Genomic DNA, 19448 nt, shown 5'->3' on the forward strand with positions numbered 1-19448 from the left:
CCACAAAACAAAAACAAACAAACAAAAAAGAAAAAAAAAAAAAGCAGGCACGATGGCCAAGACTCGAACCCTCACGGTTCTCAGCTGGAAGGGATCCTTGCGCCCCGAGGTGACCTTCCCACCCAGTGTGGGAACTCCCTCTGCACCATTCTGAGGGTGCAGTTTCACCCAGATGGCCCCCAGGATGGTGCTCACTGCCTCCCTAGGCGGCCCCTTCCACAATCGATTGCAAGTAACTTACATGGTCCCCAGACCCCATCCCTCCCCCACTCTGGACTTCACTCTAGGCTGTCCACGTCTTCGCAGCACGCAGTGTCCAGAACTGGTCATAATTTGCCGTTATCGGGGACGGCAAGTGAGTGTCGATGTGCGTGTCGACACCGTCCCCGCTGGGGCTGCGGGATGTAGCGTGTGAGGCCAGTCACGGGGGAGAGGGGAGTCGGCCCTGCGCGCTGGAGTGAGGCAGCGCACCTGCGCGGCTCTGGGGCCCGGCGGCCTCTAGTTCCTGCTCAAGGCTGCCTCCTCCCCACCAGGTGGAACCAAGTTCACCCATATGAACCCATATGTGTCATATGAACCGTGTGTCTCAGTCTTTCTGCCCCCAGTCTGTGGCCAAGATCCCACCTGTGGCAAAGCACAGCCAGTCTGCCCCCAAACACCACCAGTCCTAAGGGTTACCTTATTCAGTCACTGAAAATTCATGAATTGCCCGTTCCATGCCTGCACTGGGGCAGGGGAGTGAAGAGAATACAGCGATGAGCAAGAATTTGTCTCCCCCCTTCTCGGTTTTAATGGGCTGTGCTAGTTCTCTGTGCTGGTTTTTCGCACGGGTTAGGGACAGAGCAGATGATCCGCTACGGGGGGCCCTGCGGAGCGCTGGCATCCCTCCGCCTACTCTAATTTCTCCACCCTCTGTCTCTGTCCTAACACGCCCCCAAGTGGTTTCAGCTGGCGTGCCGATTCAGATGGCTCTAGGTTATGGAGAAATGGCGCCTTCTACTGGCTAACCCCAGTCTTTTTTTTTTTTTTTTTTTTGGCTGCGTTGGGTCTTCGTTGCTGCGCGCGGGCTTTCTCTAGTTGTGGCGAGAGGGGACTACTCTTTGTTGCGGTGCGCGGGCTTCTCATTGCGGTGGCTTCTTTTGTTGCGGAGCTCGGGCTCTAGGCACACGGGCTTCAGTAGTTGCGGCGTGCGGGCTCAGTAGTTCTGACTCATGGGCTTAGTTGTTCCGTGGCATGTGGGATCTTCCCCGACCAGGGTTCGAACCCGTTCTCCTTCATTGGCAGGTGGAGTCTTATCCACTGCGCCACCAGGGAATTCCCTAACCCCAGTCTTGAGGCAGCTCACTGTTCACCCAGAATCTTCTCTCTTTCTCCCCTTCTTGAATTCCTTTGGTCAACCAGCGTTTGGGGACCATCCACCACACCCAGGCACCTTTCTGCATGAGGGTTACAGTGAGGAATAAGGCAAACAAATCTGTGCCCTCGTGGAGCTGGCACCAACCCCTTTTGAGGAGACAGACAGGAAGCTGATATTGCTATGAGGGAAGGAAAAGAGTAAAATGTAAGAGAGTGAAGAGGGGAAAAAAATCTCCGTGTCAGAGCAGGTGGCCAGAGGAAGCCTCTCTGAGGAAGGGGCATTTGATAAAGGCTTAAATGATGAGGAGGGGCCAGTCCTGTGCAGATCAAGAAGTGGGGGGGGGAATAGCACGTGCAAAGGCCCTGAGGTGGGGATTTCTGGGTTCAGTGGCAGGAGGGAGACCAGTGTGGCTGGATGAGTTAGGGAGTGAGAGAGTCGTGGGAGGTGAGGAAGGCCAGGTCATGCAGGGCCATGGCAAGCAGCTGGATGTACAATCGATATTACAAATTTGATGAAAAGGGACTTCCCTGGTGGTCCAGTGGTTAGGACTCCACGCTTTCACTGCTAGGGCCCAGGTTCAATCCCTGGTCGGGGAACTGAGATCCTGCCAGCCACCTCACAGCCAGAAAAAGAAGAAGAAGACAAAATTATAAAAACAAGATTAGGTATGGGGGTCTTGGAAGGGTCCACCGTAAATGGCAGGCCTTGAAGCCCAGGCTTCCCTCACTGCCCAGGGTCAATCCAAGTGCGGAAGAGAAATAGCCAGGCAGGCCTTATTGGGTGGGTGGGGAGGGTCTCAAAAGGGAAGGCAGACTGGACGCAGTTTCAAAGGATATAGCGTAGGATGTCAAACTCCTTAAACTGTATTCTTAGATGATTAGCAGCTAGAGTGAGAAAGCTGAGAGGTCAGGGAGCATCTGGGGACTCTGTCCACTTTCTAAAGCACACGGAGAAAGCAGAGGCCTTTGCAGGTAGACAGGGAACAGCCTAGAACTCTAGCAAGACGAGTGGTTGGAAAAGCAGGGATGCTGGCCTAAGTGACTGCTCAACTGGGCGAGTGGGGGTGGGACACCTGGGTATTTATTCATTTATTTGGACAAGGTAAATGTTCAAAATTCAAGAGGTACAGAAGGGTTTATAGTGTTGCCAGTTTCTGGTATCGTTTTTTAAGTATAATCTATGCATACCCAAGCAGGTACCAGGGTAGAATTTTTTTTTTTTTTAACGCAAACAGTAGCACATCATACCCACTGTTTTGCCTCTTGAGCTTTCCATTCAACAGGACATCTTGAAGATTGTTCCATATCAGGACAAAGAGTGTCCTCGATCTTTTTGATGAACGCATAATATTCTGTCATAAAGATCTACCTTAATTCATTCACCCATCCCCTGCTGCTACACACTCAGCTTGTTTCCACTCTTTTGCTAAAACACTGCTTGCTACAGGGAGTATCCTTCTAGAGAGGTCATTCTGCACAAGTGCAAGTATATCCCTAAGATAAATTCCTAGAAGTGGAGTGGCTGAGTCAAAGGATATGTGTGCTGGTAATTTTGATAGACGTTGCCGGATTACCCTCTCGCCAGCGATGTGCAAGAATTTTTGTTTCCCCTCACGCCCCAACATAGTGTGTCATGCACTGTCATTAGGTAAAAATAGTATCTCAGTGCAGCTGTAGTGCATCTGTCTCCAAATTTCCCCGTATTATATGGACACTAGTCGTATTGGATTAGGTCCCACCCTAATGTCCTCATTTTAACGTGATCATCTGCAAAGACCCTATCTCCAAATGATGTCACACTCTGGGGTTCTAGGGGGTGGTTATGATTCCAACATATCTTTTTTTTTTGGTGGTGGGTGGGGCGGAACACAATTCAACTCATAAGAGTGCCAGAGAGTTTTCCAAAGTCTCTGTACCAATTTAATCAGCCGCTAGGGGCTGGAGTATTTTAAAGCTAATCCCAGACATGATGTAATTTGCCTTGGGAGGGTTTTAAAAGGAAGGAAGACTTGGTCTGATTTACATTTTTAAATGATTCTATTTGTTCTGTGGGAATATAGGACAAGGCAAATATTTCATCAAGAAAGAAAAGGTAAATAAAGAGCGAGCCCTCCTGTGATGACCCGTGTAGGATGCTCCGGCCTCCTGGATGCCCTTAGCTCAGGGCTGCGCCCAGTGACCCATGCTCCATCCCTCTACGCCTTATGCCAGCCTGCCCTGTGGCGCACCCCCCGGGGCTCAGGCGATGCAGAGGGAAGAGCCGGGCCAGGACTCAGGCTGTCGTTCTGTCCACCCCCCTCCCTGCCAGGACATCCAGCAGCTCCTCCAGCTTCAGCAGCTGGTGCTCGTGCCGGGTCACCACCTCCAGCCACCTGCTCAGTTCCTGCTGCCGCAGGCCCAGCAGAGTCAGCCAGGTAAGGCCCTCACCCCGGATGGCCTCCCCAGCGCCTCCACAGAACTCTCTCTGCCCCCCTCACCCCGTGCGATCCCTCTTGTCCCCCCAGGCCTGCTACCGACGCCAAATCTATTCCAGCTACCTCAGCAAACCCAGGGAGCTCTTCTGACCTCCCAGCCCCGGGCGGGGCTGCCCACACAGGTGAGTGGTCCACTGAATGCGTCAGGTTGTGGCCAAATGGCATGGAGTGGTGGTGAGTGAGGGTCTCCTCTCCATTTGCCCCCCCACACAGCCACAGGGGCCAAGATAGGAGTCAGGAGCCCTGGGGCCCAGCGCTGCTCTGCTACTAATTTGCTGTGGGACCCCAGGCAAGCCACTTTCCCTGTCTGAGTCAGCTTCCTCCTCCACAGAATGAGGGGAGTCAGCCAGACCAGTGGCTCTTCACCCTTGCAGGCACATGGACTCCTTTGAGAATCTGATGGATTATTTGAATCCGACCCCCACTGCCCCAAAATGCACGTGTGCACAAACACAAAATTTCAGGGGCTTCACAGGCCTTTAGGGCATGAATGCCTCAGATCTCTTCCAGCACTCCAAATGGGGGGCGTTCCCTGAGGGTCTGTTGGGTACTAGTTCGTGTCCCCTTCCCAGTCCAGAGACTGCAAACAAGGGCCCACACTCATTTAAAAATTGAGTTAGTTGTCAACAAAATTCCTGGAAAACACCAGATTCCCAGCTTCTTTTGACAAACCATAAGCTCTGGGAAGGCTGGATCTGCGTACACACGGCATGAGCTCAGGCCCCCTCCTGGAAGACGAGAGTTCTTCAGTCTGCCTTGGTGTCCTCCTTCCTGGTCCCCATGGCCTTTCTTCAAGTTTGCTGCCTGGGTTCTAAACTTTTTTTTTCTTTTTTCCTGGCTGTGCCTTGGGGCTTGAGGGATCTTAGTTCCCCAACCAGGGATCAAACTCACGCCCCCTGCAGTAGAAGTGTGGCGTCCTAACCCCGGACCACCAGGGAATTCCCGCTGGGCCCTAAACTTTAATAATAATTTTTCATGATTATGGATTTTAAAGTTCCCTCCTATCTATTTTTTAAAACAGCCCTTTTAAAAAATATATGAACTGCTTCAAAAAAACCCAAAAAGTTAATTAATTAATTAATTAATTAATTAATTTTTGGCTGCATTGGGTCTTCACTGCTGTGCGCAAGGCTACTCTGAGTTGCGGTGCGCGGGCTTCTCATTGTGGTGGCTTCTCTTGTTGCAGAGCACGGGCTCTAGGCACGCGGGCTTCAGTAGTTGTGGCACGCGGGCTCAGTAGTTGTGGCTCGTGGGCTCTAGAGCGCAGGCTCAGTAGTTGTGACTCATGGGCTTAGTTGCTCCACAGCATGTGGGATCTTCTTGGACCAGGGCTCGAACCTGTGTCCCCTGCATTGGCAGGCGGATTCTTAACCACTGCGCCACCAGGGAAGTCCGCAAAACCTGTCTTGGCCTGATGCGAGGCAGTGTGTGACTTTTCTTTATCCCTCTTGTGTGGTACTTGTGCTTTGCTGACAGCTGTTGATATGTCCGAATATGGGGTGATGCCTTGACCCTAATGGTGGAGGTTCACATTATCTATGATATGTGCCCCATGTAGGCTTTCTAAAATCTGAAAAAATTCTGAATTCCAAAACACATCTGGTCCCAGGGTTTTGGATAACGGATCAAGGACTTGTGCGTCCAACATCCCTGTACCCACCACCTACTTAGATGTTTTATTTTTAGGGAAATGAAGCATTCCAGAGAGAACTGTTGCTTCCTTATAAATTCCCCCAGTCACCCTCCTTGTCTATTTTTAAAAATACTTTTACTTTATTTGCAGCCTACTCACTTTTAACCCGATTCTCCCAACAACCCCATGGGGTAGGTAGAGTAGCCATGATTGTTCCCATTCTGCAGAGGGGGAAACTGAGGCCCAGGGAGATTAAGAAACTTGCCTGAGTTACCCAGCAATTTGGTAGCAGAGCTGATCCTTGATTCCCTGCCTGAGAGGAGGCTAAAACCACCAACCCCTCCCCCAGCTTCAGGGAAAGAGCCTTTGGTGAAAGGAGATGGCTGCTCCTTATGAAATCTGCAGACTGGGAGGAACGTGCAGAGAGTTTCAGGCAGTGGGAGGGCCCTTGTGGGGCAGCAGAGTGTCACCTTGATTGGCAATGAGTGTGGAGGGGCCACCTGGGGGTGGGTGGAGGGGAGTCTGCAGGAAGAGGCTGGACGGCAGGGAGGGAGGGAGAGGGGACTGCGCAGCCGATGCTGAGCCCCGTCCTGGTCCTCGGTCCTGCATCCCACCCACCTGCCCACCCCACCAGGCCGTGACCCGCTCCACGCTGCCCGACCCGCACCTCTCGCACCCGCAGCCCCCCAAATGCTTGGAGCCACCATCCCATCCCGAGGAGCCCAGTGACCTGGAGGAGCTGGAGCAGTTCGCTCGCACCTTCAAGCAACGCCGCATCAAGCTGGGCTTCACGCAGGTCTGGGGCCACTCGGCAGGACAGGCGGTGGGCGTGGGGTGACAGGGCGGTGTGACCAGCTGGTGGCCGGGGTGTTGGGCCCTAGTCATCTAGTGGGCGGAGTAGAGGGCGTAGCCATATGGTAGGCGGGGTGAGGGGCGTGACCGGCTGGTGGGCAGGGGGAGGGAGCGTAGCTGCCTAGTGGGCGGGGTGAAGGGGGAGCATAGTCACCTGGTGGGCGGGGTGGGGGTGTGGCCAGATGGTGGGCGGGGCTGAGCCCTTTGCCCGGCTCTGAACGCAGCCCCATCCCCGCCCCACTGGCCCAGGGTGACGTGGGTCTGGCCATGGGCAAGCTCTACGGCAACGACTTCAGCCAGACGACCATCTCCCGCTTCGAGGCCCTCAACCTGAGCTTCAAGAACATGTGCAAACTCAAGCCTCTCCTGGAGAAGTGGCTCAACGACGCAGGTGGGACTTGGGCTGGGGGCTCCCGGGCGGGCTGCGGGCGGCGGGCCGGGGGAAGCGCCCTCTCATGACCCCGTCTCCTCCCGGACACAGAGACTATGTCTGTGGACTCAAGCCTGCCCAGTCCCAACCAGCTGAGCAGTCCCAGCCTGGGTTTCGACGGGCTCCCCGGCCGGAGACGCAAGAAGAGGACCAGCATCGAGACAAACGTCCGCTTCGCCTTAGAGAAGAGTTTTCTAGCGGTGAGGCCCCACCCTCCCGGGCGGCCCTGACGGCTGGCGGGAGGATGGGCCCTGGGCTAACGAGCCCTCTGCCCGCAGAACCAGAAGCCTACCTCAGAGGAGATCCTGCTGATCGCAGAGCAGCTGCACATGGAGAAGGAAGTGATCCGCGTCTGGTTCTGCAACCGGCGCCAGAAGGAAAAACGCATCAACCCCTGCAGCGCGGCCCCCATGCTGCCCAGCCCGGGCAAGCCAGCCAGCTACAGCCCCCATCTGGTACCAAGAGCCCCTCGAGGGGTGGGGCCACAAAGCTCTGGCACACCCTCACCCCCTGGCAGGCACCGCGTGTGAAGCACAACCTACCCGGTTGGCCACAGTTCCTAGAACCGAGGCAGGGAGAGTCACCCTTGGGAACAGGCTGTCACAGGGGTGGGGCACAGTCACACAGAGAAACACCGTTTCCAGGGAACTGTGGTCTTACGTGGGGGATACAAGCACGCACCGACACACACTGACGTAGCCAAACACAGAGTTATCACAGGATGTAGCCACACGGGGATGGATACTAGGTAAAGGATGCAGGCATCCCCCCTCACACAGGTTCACAACTACACAGACGCTGGCAGGGACGTCATTATACCCCTGGGTGTGCACTCAGGTCCACAGCCTGCTCGACATCAGACACACTGGGACATCCCTTTATTCCATCTAGTGTGAAAAGGGTTGTGACACTACAGAGAGGAGCAAGGGGCCCAGAGGAGCCCCCCTCCCCAATGATGTAAAGGAAGGAGGGATCATCTGAGCTGAGTCATAAGGACAAGAGAGAGTTAGTCAGCCTCGTGAAGGACAGGCAAAGGGATCTATGTGCATGAAGCCTAGAAGCCAGAGTGCTGAGCCCAATTTGAGGAACTCCAGTGCGATTTAGTGTGATTGGAGCTGGAATGCTTATTTATGAATGAGTGTGGGGGTAGGGTGGGGGATGGGCAGGGGCCAGACACCAAGTCAAATGCTGAAGGAGCTTGAACTTGAACCATAGGCAGTGAGGCGCTAAGGATGAGTTTTGAGCCCGGGAGGGACTGGGTCACGTTTAGAGGGAGGCTTCTGGGGTTGATGGAGGATGAGACTGGAGGCAGGGAGGCTAAGAAGGAGGCTGGTGGATGGTCCCAGGAAATCAAGCAGTACAACATCTCAACACTGTGATGCAGAGACACGCCTTATCCTCATAACCCACCCTACCCCCTAGCCTCACAAGCACGTGTGCTTGCGCGCTCTCACATATACACACACACATACTTCAGACCTGCAACTGGACGGTGTCAGAGGAGAGGCAGGGAATGACTGCCTCCTGTCTGTGCCCGAGGATCACCTAGGGTAAATGTGACGAAAGCTGATGGAAAGCGCTTGGCATGATACAAACATAGCCTTGCAGCCAGAGCCCCCTTTCTCCGTCTTGGAGGCAGAGGTGCGGGGGTTGTAACCACGGGGAGCACCATGGGAGCTGCTGGAAGACAGTGGCCTAACCATGCCTTCTTTCCTCTCTCCCCAGGTCACGCCCCAAGGGGGCGCCGGGACCCTGCCGTTGTCCCAAGCTTCCAGCAGTCTGAGCACAACAGGTCAGAGAGGGCAGAGGATGGCGAGGGGGTACTGGGAGAACACAGTGCAGGCCCGAACCCGAGGTTCTCAAGCGGTTCAGGGCATCCCTAGGCCTCAAGGCTGAGCCTGGAGGTCAGGGGGCGGGGCAGGGAAGGGGAGAAGCCAGCCTCACCCCTTCCCTGCCAGAGCAGCTCAGGCTTCATCTGCTCCATGATTTCATGTGAGAAAAGCATGGGGTTGATAAAGGTGATGTACTTGGGTTCTCTTTCTGGCATTTATAACTGTGTGAACTCCAGAGTGACCTTACTTCTCTGAGCCTCGGTTATAAAATTATTGTGAATGTAACATACATACAGAAGCTATATCCATGAATATATACACAGAAGAGTGTGTATGTGTGTGTGTGTGTGTGTGTACACACACACACACACTCACACACACTTTTGTACCCAAAGCCCTCCTTTGCCCCTTCCTGGGGTAGGGCATGTATAACACCATATGTAAGAATAATATAAAAACAAATGCCATATTTCCCCTCCCCAGGTTAAGAAGTAGTAAGTGGAAGTTTATAAAGTAGTAAGGGTGTGCCTGGCACTGGCCTAAACTCTTTATAAAGAATATTGACCCATTTAATCTTCACACCCATTTTATAAGATAGGTTCTATTATCTTCCCCATTTTCCTGATGAGGGAACTGAAGGCCAGAGGGATGAAGGTTCTCACCTGAAGGCACAGCTGGGACGTCACAGAGCCGGGAATGGCTGTCCTGGGTGTCTGGTCTCAGGCTGGGCTCAGGGCCCTCTCAGCCTCAGGGTGCACAGCCGCACGCCCGTGCCTGGCCTCTAGAGGGAGCCATAGGGCTCTGGCTTCTGGGAACCCTTGGTTCTTTGTACAGAGGGGCCCAGAGGTGAGATTCAGGGCTGGATAAGCAGGGTGTGAGCACGCTCCTGGCATAGGGCACAGGCTCGGTGGGTGGCAGCTGCTCTTACTGCGATTACCGTCACCGTGGCAGAGGCACAGAGAAATGGCTGTGGGAAGAAAGGGCAGGAGGCCTAAGTGTGTTCCGGCTGAGGAGATGCTGCGGGACGGGGCAGGGAAGACGAGCAGGAGTCGACCTCAGTGGAGGACGAGTGGAAGCTGAAGTGTCCCTCTCTCTGTCTCTCTCTGGCAGTTACTACCTTATCCTCAGCTGTGGGGACCCTCCACCCCAGCCGGACAGCTGGAGGGGGTGGGGTCGGGGTCGGGGCCGCGCCCCCCCTCAATTCCATCCCCTCTGTCACTCCCCCACCCCCGGCCACCACCAACAGCACAAATCCCAGCCCTCAAGGCAGCCACTCGGCTATCGGCTTGTCGGGCCTGAACCCCAGCACGGGGTAAGTGGGCAGCCGCAGGTAGGAGGCTGTGGGGAGAAGCAGGGTTGCTGCTGCTTCCAGGGTGGGGAGCTGCGCCCCCAGTTCTGTGGGAGGGTCTCTGCCCCCGCTAATGCCTCTGCTTTGCCTCTTGCAGAAGCACAATGGTGGGGTTGAGCTCCGGGCTGAGTCCAGCCCTCATGAGCAACAACCCTTTGGCCACTATCCAAGGTGCGTGCTGCCGCATGTCACTCCCATCGCCACCAGCCCTGTCCCCCAGGGCCTCGAGCCCCCATCCCATTTCTGCTCCAGCCATGCCATCCTGCCCCTGCTCACTGCATCGCTCGCCTCTTCATACCCATCTCACCTTTGGGGAAGGTGTGAGGGGTGCTGATGGGGGTCCGTGGGTCAGACGGGAAGACAGGGGGCACTGCGGGTGGGACGCTGGAAGGCACCCCCAGCCCAGCCTCTCTCTCTCCCCGCCAGCCCTGGCCTCTGGTGGAACCCTGCCCCTTACCAGCCTTGACAGCAGCGGGAACCTGGTGCTGGGGGCGGCTGGCGCGGCCCCAGGGAGTCCGGGCCTGGTGACCTCGTCACTCTTCTTGAACCACGCCGGGCTGCCCCTGCTCAGCGCCCCGCCTGGTGTGGGCCTGGTCTCGGCAGCCGCTGCGGCCGTGGCGGCCTCCATCTCCAGCAAGTCTCCTGGCCTCTCCTCGTCCTCGTCCTCGTCCTCCTCCTCCTCCTCCACTTGCAGTGAGGCGGCAGCACAGACCCCTGGAGGCCCAGGGGGGCCCGAGGTAGGGTCCAAGCCTGAGTGAGGGCCCGCCACGCCTCCCCTCCTCCTCCTCTGACCCCCGCCTCCGTCCCCCACCTGGGAAGAGGGCGCGGAGGCCATTGGTGGGGATGCAGAGGGTCCTCGGAGCAGGAGTGACAAGGGAGGAAAGACCAAAAAACAAAAAACAAAAAAAAACCAACCAAAAAAGAAAGAAAGAAAGAAAAGAAATCAACCAACAAAAAAAAGAAAACCAAAAATAATCACAAAGAAACCAGCTGCCCCAAAGGAACAAGAGGTGAAAAACAAACAAACATTAAAAAAAAAAAAAGAAAACCAAAAACAAACAAAAAATCCCTCACCAAACCGAACAAACCAAAAACCAGTCTCGAGCCAGACCTCAGTGTGCTCACTCTCACTGCTACGACACCAAATAAGAGCCCCAGCCAGGGGCGGAGAAGCCTCGGCAGGGCGGACACGCGGGCCCCTGGCTGCGGGGCGAAGCCTCCCGCTGCGTGCGGCGCGGGCAGAGAAGGAACAAGAGAATGTGCCAGCCTCCCAGCCCCAGCCCTCAGTCCTGGGCCAGCCAAGACAGGGAGGGCACAGCCTGGGGCTGATGGGGTGGGCTCAGAACCACCCGCCGAATATTCTTTTCCAGAAGGTGAAAGAGAAAGGGCCTGAACAACTTTACACCAAATATTCAGTAGCTTCATCCAAAGGATGTACAGAATTTTTAGCGTTGTGCTCAACAGAATGTGTCCCTGTCATGTGTCCCCCCCCCCTCCCCTGGCCCCCAGCTCTCCCTGCCCGGGCAGGGGGGTCTTGCTTTAACCTCCTTCCCCAGCCAGGGGAGAGTTCAGGGGAAGACCTGGGATGACTTTTCACCCCTTGTACCTCCCCCTTTTTCCCTTTGAAGGGTGGGCTAGGTCGTTTTGCCAAGTTCTAGCTCTCACATGTCCCCCCTCAACCCTGTCACCCTCCTCTGCTCTGGAATCTCCCCCCATCCCTAGTCCGAGGGAAGGTGGAAGCTTCAGGCAAGAGAGGATGAGGTGAGGGCATTCAAGTTGTCTTTTTTTTCCATCCTCGTCTGTCAGTTTCCCTGAAAAAAAAAAAAAATTCATATTCCAGTGCCTATCCGTGGGATCCTTCACGTTCTTTGACATTGACCAGAAACCAAAAAGATAACTCACCTCGCCCTTCCCACCCTGTGCCCCTCCGATACTGGCAGATGCCTCTTCGTCTCCCCTCACACACATGCACACACGCACGCACCCCAGTGGTGGGGTTCCTCGAGATGGCGTCCCCATCAGGGTCCGTGTGGCGGGGACAGTGCCATGACCTGTGGTCCCCATCCGAGAGGGCGCTGTGTTGGCCACCACTCCCACGAGACCTCCCTCAAGTCTTGGCTGGACCCTGTGTTTGCCCAGCCCTGGACACATCTCGACGGACAGAGGAGAGACGCTGCTGGGAGCCACGTTGCCCTCCTGCTGTTGTGGAGGCCAACAAAGTTTTGAACCAAAAAAACAAAAACAAAAAACCAAACAAACAATAAATTAAAACTAGAAAAAAAAAAGAATTTATAGATATATATATATTTAAGGGAAAGAAGACGAGGACTCTTCAAAGGCTACGAAGGAGCCGCGAGGTGGAGCCAAGCCCCTGCACCAGTGGTCCAGGCCCTTGGTCCCCGAGGCGGATGGAAGGACGGATGCTTCTTTCTCTTCACAAATACCTCATGGACGTCGTCTTCGGGAAAGCCGGACGGGGGCGGCTGGGGCAGGGCCTGTCCCTCAGCCAGGGCGGATGGAAGCGGGTGGGCAGGGCTGAGAGAGGGTGTCAGGGACAGGGGTGAAGAGCCCCGAGCTCCCCGCCCCCCCCAATCAACTGAAAAAGCTTTAAAAAAAAAAAACAAAACAGGAAACAAGGAATAAGAAAGCAAAAAAGAATGGACGAAGGAAAACTAACAAACTTTCGGGTGGTTTGATTCCTCCTTTGAGTTCTTCTTCTGTTCTCTGCAGTCTGTCCTCTCCCCTCTGTCTCCTCCTTTCTCTTGGTCTGTCTCTCCCTCTTCCTTCCCTCCGCTCTCGCCTCTCTTAATCTCCTTCTTTCTGTGTCTCTCCTCAAACCAAAGTGTTGCTGTGAAGGACGCGAGCCATTGAAATCAGAGTGGCCCCCGCCCCTCGCCGGGCAGGAGCAGAGGGAGGGGAGAGCCCCGGGAGACGGGCAGTGCCGCTGGACACTTCCGAGGAGAGGCAGACAGAGCCTCGGACACCACCCCGGGCCCCGAGGCCTCAGCGTTCTCTCTCTTTCTTGTCTCCCTTCTCCCACTCGGGAAATGAAACTGTTGGGCTGGGACATGGAGGCAGCAGAGGCTCAGCTGTTTCAGGGGTCTCGGGGTGCCTTGTCTGGGCAGTGGTGGGGTGGTTGCCCCTCCCACCCTGGCACCGACGGGGCGTGGCCTGCCGTCGACCCATCCTCGCCAGAATGTAAGCATCTCCGCTGAACCGACTCCCTGCCCTCACCCTACCTCTGAGTTTGTCCATTTTTATTTCCTGAAGAGAAGGGACTGGCTAGAGGGCCTGGGCCCCAGCCCAAGGGTGGAGAGGGGGCCAAGGGCTCCTGAACAGATAGGAAGGACATTTGAGCAGAGCCAAGGAAAGGAATTACAACCAAAAACCCCTCCGAGAAGACAGGCAGCATGGAAGGCATGGTGGAGATGACTCAAACAAAAACTATGATTCTAGACCAAAAAAAAGGAAAAAAGAAAAAAAAAAAAAAAAAAAGAAAGAAAAAAAGAAAAAAAAAAGAAAGAAAAAAAGAAAAAAAAAAAGAAAAAAGGAAAACAAAAAAAAAAAAGGAAAGAAAATCCAGGACTCACCACCACCCACTTCATCCTGCTTCCTCCCCAGCAAGTCCTGCCACCTGGGACCTTCCTCCACCCCAGTGTGGGAGGAGCGGGGCAGAGAGGAGAGGAGGAAGCAGGGGGCAGGGATGGGGCTGATGCCCTGACATTGGTGGAGGGACCCCTGTGCAGCCGGGGTGGTGGGGACCCTCCCCGTCCAACCCCCATAACTGGGAAAAGAAAAACAAGAAAAAAAGAAAATTCCTGGGAGGGGGAAAAATAACCAAATCCCAAGCTTTAACTACAGCTGTGAAACCAAATATTGGGAAGGGGGTGGGAGGGAGGGAGGGGCAAGTGTGCCCCAGGTCTCCCCCCTGGGCCCCCCTCCCCCGAGGACTCGAGATAAGGCACCAAATACCTCATAGAACTTTAATGTTAAAAAATGGAAACCAAATATCGTTGGCTGGGGGCCAGCCAGGGCAAGGGGCTGGGGGGCTGAGGGAGCCAGCGTTGGGAAGGTGATGGGGGAATTCATGCCCCCCAACCCCCTCTGCCCCTTTCACTCCAGTCCCCCACCCCGTCTCGACTCCGGGAAACAAAACTATCTCATCGTTTTTATTTTGTGGTCTGTACAGAGCCTGTGTCCGTGTGTCTGTGTGCGAGCGAGAGAGTTGGGGGGCTGGGGAACTTTATGTGGGGTTGGGGAAGGAGATCCCAGGCTGGGTTCTGGGTTAGGTGAGATGTCTGAGGTGGGGGGCCAGGGGCCTGGGCTAGAAAGGATGATGAATGGGTTGGAGAAAGTGGGAGCCCTCTGAATTTCTCCTCCCCAACCCTGGCCTCCTACTGGAGGGAGGGACAGAGACTGGGTCTACCTAATGGTGGGCCTTTTAATTGTGCCAAAAAAAAAAAAAATGCCAGTAACTAAAACACCTCTCTCTGTTCTCTTCTGGGAGGGTGGGGGTGGAAGTGGGAGGGAGGGCTGGGGGAGGGTAAGTGGGGGTCAGTGGAGATGAGGAACCCAAGCCTCTGTATGGATTGGGGCTAAGATCAGAAGGGGTGAGGCTGTGCGTTTCCCGCACATCTCCTCCCTGGGGAAGGCCAAGAGAGGGTCTCCAAGCCCTGCACCCTGGGAAGATGGGGTAAGGGACTAGCCACGTAGTGGGGGACCTCTTGAACTGGCTAGATTTTCCCCCCCTACCCAAATCCCAGGGTGCCTCTCTCTCCCTTTAGCCCAGGGTAGGGGGAACTGAGTGAGAGAGAGAGTGAGACAGACTGAGCAAGATTGAGACACGCGGGCCCCCACTGGCCTCTGAGTGGGAAAGGCAAGTGCGAGAGATAAAGGCCTCCAAGAGAAAAAAGAAACAAACCAAAGATTTAACCATTAAAAAAAAAAAAAATCCACAGACAACTCCGCTACCTTTTTATACGTTGGAAAAAAAAGTGAAAAAAATTAAAAAATAAAAATTAAAAAAAATACACAAAAACTCCAAGCCGTAGTTCCTTTGTGCGGTTTGAACTTTGACCTCAGCAGTCTCCAAAGCAAGATGACGATGAGAAAGGTGAACAAAAAAAAGAAAAAATAATGTATATTTTTAAGTATTTGTCCTTGAGATGTTAACTCCTTGTTAAACAAACACAAAAAGGAGAGAAAAATCCAGAGAGAATTGTTGCTGGGACGGAGACAACTATTTACTATGTCTGTGACCCCTCCCCTCTGCCTCACCCTCCTCTCCTCTTCCCTTTCCTCTATCCCTGCTGCCCCTCCCCCAGCCTGTCCCCCAAGCCCAGGGGCTCAGTATTTATTTATTTATATAATTGCAGGGTGACTGCGGTCCTCTCTCGACAACTTGTAGAGAGATCCTTTGAATCATGGTAGGGTGGGGAAGGGGCAAGGAGTCTTTGGGGAAAAGCAGGGGCCTGATCTTTGGTCAGTTCCTCTCTGCTAGCTCCTTTCTGGCTTCTTATCCCACTGCTGCCACCATCTCCTCCCAAATCCAAGGGTGCACTAGGGCAAGGTGACCATCCCACCTTGTAAAGATCCGATTGGCTTGGCCCTTTCTGGGGTGGGTGTCTCTCACCTACTCATTTGAAAGACCAGGTTGGAATGGGGATGGGAAGAGGTGGCAAATAGTGAGCAAGGGAGACCAAGAAGTGGCATCTGGAAATTGAGTAGGCCCTGGAGGAGACCTGCCTCTCCTCCATTCTCAACAAGTTAGCCCCCCTTTCAGTTCTGTTTGACCCCTGTGTTGGTAGCCCCTCCCTTCCCATCCTGTACCCCCTCCCTGTCTCTTCTCGTGGTAGCGGGTTAGCGTTTCAGTGTTCTTAACTCCAATCTGCTTGTTCATTGTACAATGTGCTTCTTTTAAGGCCCCATTTTTGTAACTTGAGTGTGTCATTCATCTGAACAACATCAAAAAATAAAAAATTAAAAACTGTACAGAGAGAAATGCAGCCTCTTCTCCCTTGGTCTCCTCTCTGTCTTGGGAAAGGTGGCGGGAAAATCAGGGTATGGGGTGGGTGTGTGTGTGCTGTGGAAGGGAGGGCTTTACTTCTGTTCAGGGAATGTTCAGAAGTAAGGCCTGAGCAATTTTTTTTTCACCAATTAAAAAAACAAGCCTTGGGGCTTCCCTGGTGGTGCAGTGGTTAAGAATCCGCCTGCCAATGCAGGGGACACGGGTTCGAGCCCTGGTCTGGGAAGATCCCACATGCCGCGGAGCAACTAAGCCCGTGCGGCACAACTACTGAGCCTCCGCTCTAGAGCCCGTGAGCCACAACTACTGAGCCTGTGCTCTAGAGCCTGTGCTCTGCAACAAGAGAAGCCACCACAATGAGAAGCCCACGCACCACAACAAAGAGTAGCCCCTGCTCTCCGCAACTAGAGAAAGCCTGCACACAGCAACGAAGACCCAATGCAGCCAAAAAAAAAAAAAAAAGAAAAAAGAAAAAAGAAAAAAACAAGCCTTGGAACTTAGAATGAATTCAAATTCCTGAATTTAAATCTCAGTTCTGCCATTTTATAGATATGTGACCTTCAATATGTGAGCTTGTGTCCACATCTGTAACACAGAGACAATATGTAGCCTGTGGGGTTGTAAGAATTAAATGAGATGACGTAGGTGCTTAGGACAGATCTCCAGCACGCTGACTTCAATAAATGAGAACTATGAGAAAGGCAGGAAACGAGTGAGTAGCTCCCTACTTCCATCCACAGAGGACTAACAAGACCCTTTAAAAACAGAGTTGACTTTGAAGTCGTCTGGTGGTACAAGATACACACCTGACTTCTTTTTCAGAACGACATTAGGTCTCTCATTCACTCAAATTTTTGTGCTCATCTTGACTAAGTCATTTGGCAGGAACAACCGTTTCACAAGCCAAACCACGGGCTGATCCCCAGGACCCCACTGCTGAAAATCTGAAATGGTGTCAGTAACTGTGTTTTCTCACTGCCGTCAGGTCTTCTTTTCACTGTTCCATCCTCTAACATATGCCTGGCACACAGGTGCTGGGATTCTGCAAATTCAATAGTGAGGGATAGGGGAACAGGAGAAAGGAAACGAGTAGGAGAGGGTTTGATCATTTCGAAAGAGAAAATGTATTAGTACTGCACCGTTTTGGCAAGAGAGAAAAAAAGAAGTACTTCTCCAACTCTCAAGCCAAGTCAGTAGGGATGGGGCAGTGGGATGTTGGGCTGGAGGTTCAGAATAGTACCCCGAGGAAGGTCATTTGTTCTAGCCCCCTGACTGTAGGGGGTGCAGTCAGAACCATATAGACCCAAAAGGTCTTTGTCACCCAGGCCAGCCTGTGACAACCACAGATGCCACACCTGAGAGCCCTCTGGAGCTGAACTAGGCATCCACCTGTAGCCTCATAAATGTGCTCAACTGCTCCACATCGTCTCCCCTGTACAGTCATACTTGGGCCTCATATCGTCAAGAACATGTTGTCACTAGAGGACCACTGTTCTGTCCCCTTGACAGTTCTGCTTAAGCAGCTTCCATATCCAACTAAAACCAAGCAATGCAAGGTTCTTTTTAGTGGGGTCTGCAAGTCACCTGCATCAGAATTGGTGTGTTCAAAACACAGATTCCTAGGTCTCACCAAGACATGCTTGCTGGATCCAAATCTCTGGGGAAATTGCCTAACACACATTAAAGTTCAAGAACCTTTGCCTGTCCAACTCAAAGCCCAGCATTCAAGAAGGGTTTGATTAGTGCGATCTTTTTTAGGAGAGTGGTCCAACTGAGGACCACGGAAGTTTCAGTAGGGTGATGGTGAACAATGACTCTTCTTCATAAACATGTTTGCACACATAAACTTTTCTCAGGGTGGGAGTCTAAAGTTTTCACTAGAGGCTCTAAAAAGGAACCACAATAGAGGAAGGGTGATTCCCCTCCACTGTCACCCAGCTGCTTCTCTGCTGAAAGCATCTTTATCTTGGGGTCAACCAGAACCCTCAGGGTTTTTTCCTCCATTCTTGTCCCTTGATTCAGCCTGATTTTTATCTGGTTTTGCAAAGATAAATCCTCCAATTGTTCTAAGCATTTATTTGATATGACTTTCTGGATGTTACAGCTCTTCCTGAAAGGAGGCAGTTTGAGAATGAGTCTTTACCTGTGGATTTAGGGGCTCTGGCATGCTGGGCTAAGATGGCTCAAGTCCTTTCTGCAGGGTGAGGTTACTGAAAGATGGTGCCCATGATCAACACACTCTGGTCAAAAACAACTGCTTAACAGATTAAGTGCTCTACTTCATTAGGAGCTGTCGAGATATCAAAAGGCTGAGTGCTTTACCTTTTTAAAAATGGAGAAGCGTAAGCTCCAGTGCCCACAGAGGGCTACAGGATTGCTGAAGGGAGTCGAGAGTAATGGAGAGGCTGAGTGAGCAGTTCTCAGGCCTCCCTTTCCCCTCGTTTCAATGCAAACAGCTTCCCTTTACCTCTCATTTACTAGGGTTCCAATAAGAATTCTAACAAAAAGACTACAGTAACCTTCGGGGGGGGGGTGCTTATTTTTCTTGGGAGTGTGGCTCTTAGAGACAAGACTAGCATAGGAGCCGAGCATTTCCACCAGTCACACACTCACCATCTCCTCTCTCCACCGCCCTCCCCCAAGTATGGAGAAGGCAGAAGAGTGTAGAGGAATGCGTATAGGTGATTAAACCAAATCAAACTACACTGAAATTCAAGCTCTGCCCTATCTGGTTTGAATGACCTTGGGCAAGTCACTTCACCGCTTTTGACTTCAGATTCCTTTCCTACAAAACGTTCTCTTCACGGGATCAGCGTGAAGATCATTCCCCCAAATGCAGGAAAATGCTTGAGACAAATTAGGCATTCAAACATCAGTCAGCCACCCCAACCACCCCTCTCCCCACAACAAACATCTGTGGGCTGAGCCGGAGTCCAACCCCAGGTGGGTGTCACAGCACCTCCCCTTGTGAGGCTTCCTACCCCCAGAGGCTGTTACTCAGAATCTTCTCCAATCCCACAGCTGGATCTTGTCCCAGAAGCCACCTCCTCTACTGCCCTGGAGATCGTGCCTTTCCGAGACCAGCGTTTGCCTTCAGGGATGCAAGGTGAGAAAATCAGATGGCCTTGGAGGAGACGGCTCACGTCAGGCCAGAGAGAAGGGGACAGGGGTGGTGAGAACAACCTGAAGATTTTCCTAAATGTTCCTGCCACGAGCAGAAACAGCTTCAGGCTCTTCTATGGGGCTGTGGGGACCTCTAGTGGCATGAGAACCGTGCTGCCCCCATCTACTACCAGAGTGAAGTCCCTGCTCCCTGAAAGCCATGCCCAGGGACTCTAGGTCCTCCTCTTTAGTTTCCCTTTACTGAGCTCCACTACTTGCCAGGCCCTGTTCTAGGCACTGGGAATGCAGCCATGAAAAGTCAGACCCAAGAACCTGGGGCTCACAGCTCCCAAATTCCACCACCCCACACGGCCGGGCCAGACAAAAGCACATAAA

The 19448-nt window shown here is 53.2% G+C and overlaps 1 protein-coding gene across 7 annotated transcripts in view; it reads left to right on the plus strand.

Annotated features, from left to right (window-relative positions):
• Positions 1-13368, plus strand: part of POU2F2 (POU class 2 homeobox 2) — a 73958-nt gene extending 60590 nt beyond the window's left edge. For 2 of the 7 annotated variants that reach the window (XM_007168038.2, XM_028163073.2), the window contains 10 exons: positions 3665-3770; positions 3861-3952; positions 6098-6259; positions 6565-6706; positions 6797-6945; positions 7024-7200; positions 8471-8537; positions 9688-9889; positions 10023-10096; positions 10352-13368. In XM_007168038.2, coding sequence (XP_007168100.2) covers positions 3665-3770; positions 3861-3952; positions 6098-6259; positions 6565-6706; positions 6797-6945; positions 7024-7200; positions 8471-8537; positions 9688-9889; positions 10023-10096; positions 10352-10683 — 1503 coding nt within the window. In that variant the 3' untranslated portion in view covers positions 10684-13368. The remainder of the gene's footprint in view (positions 1-3664; positions 3771-3860; positions 3953-6097; positions 6260-6564; positions 6707-6796; positions 6946-7023; positions 7201-8470; positions 8538-9687; positions 9890-10022; positions 10097-10351) is intronic. The other 5 variants (XM_007168040.3, XM_007168041.3, XM_057534434.1 and 2 more) reach the window with 3 other exon arrangements.
• Positions 13369-19448: the final 6080 nt, after the last annotated feature.

The sequence above is a fragment of the Balaenoptera acutorostrata genome, chromosome 19 (assembly GCF_949987535.1).
Source record: "Balaenoptera acutorostrata chromosome 19, mBalAcu1.1, whole genome shotgun sequence".
Classification (NCBI taxonomy): Eukaryota; Metazoa; Chordata; class Mammalia; order Artiodactyla; family Balaenopteridae; genus Balaenoptera; species Balaenoptera acutorostrata.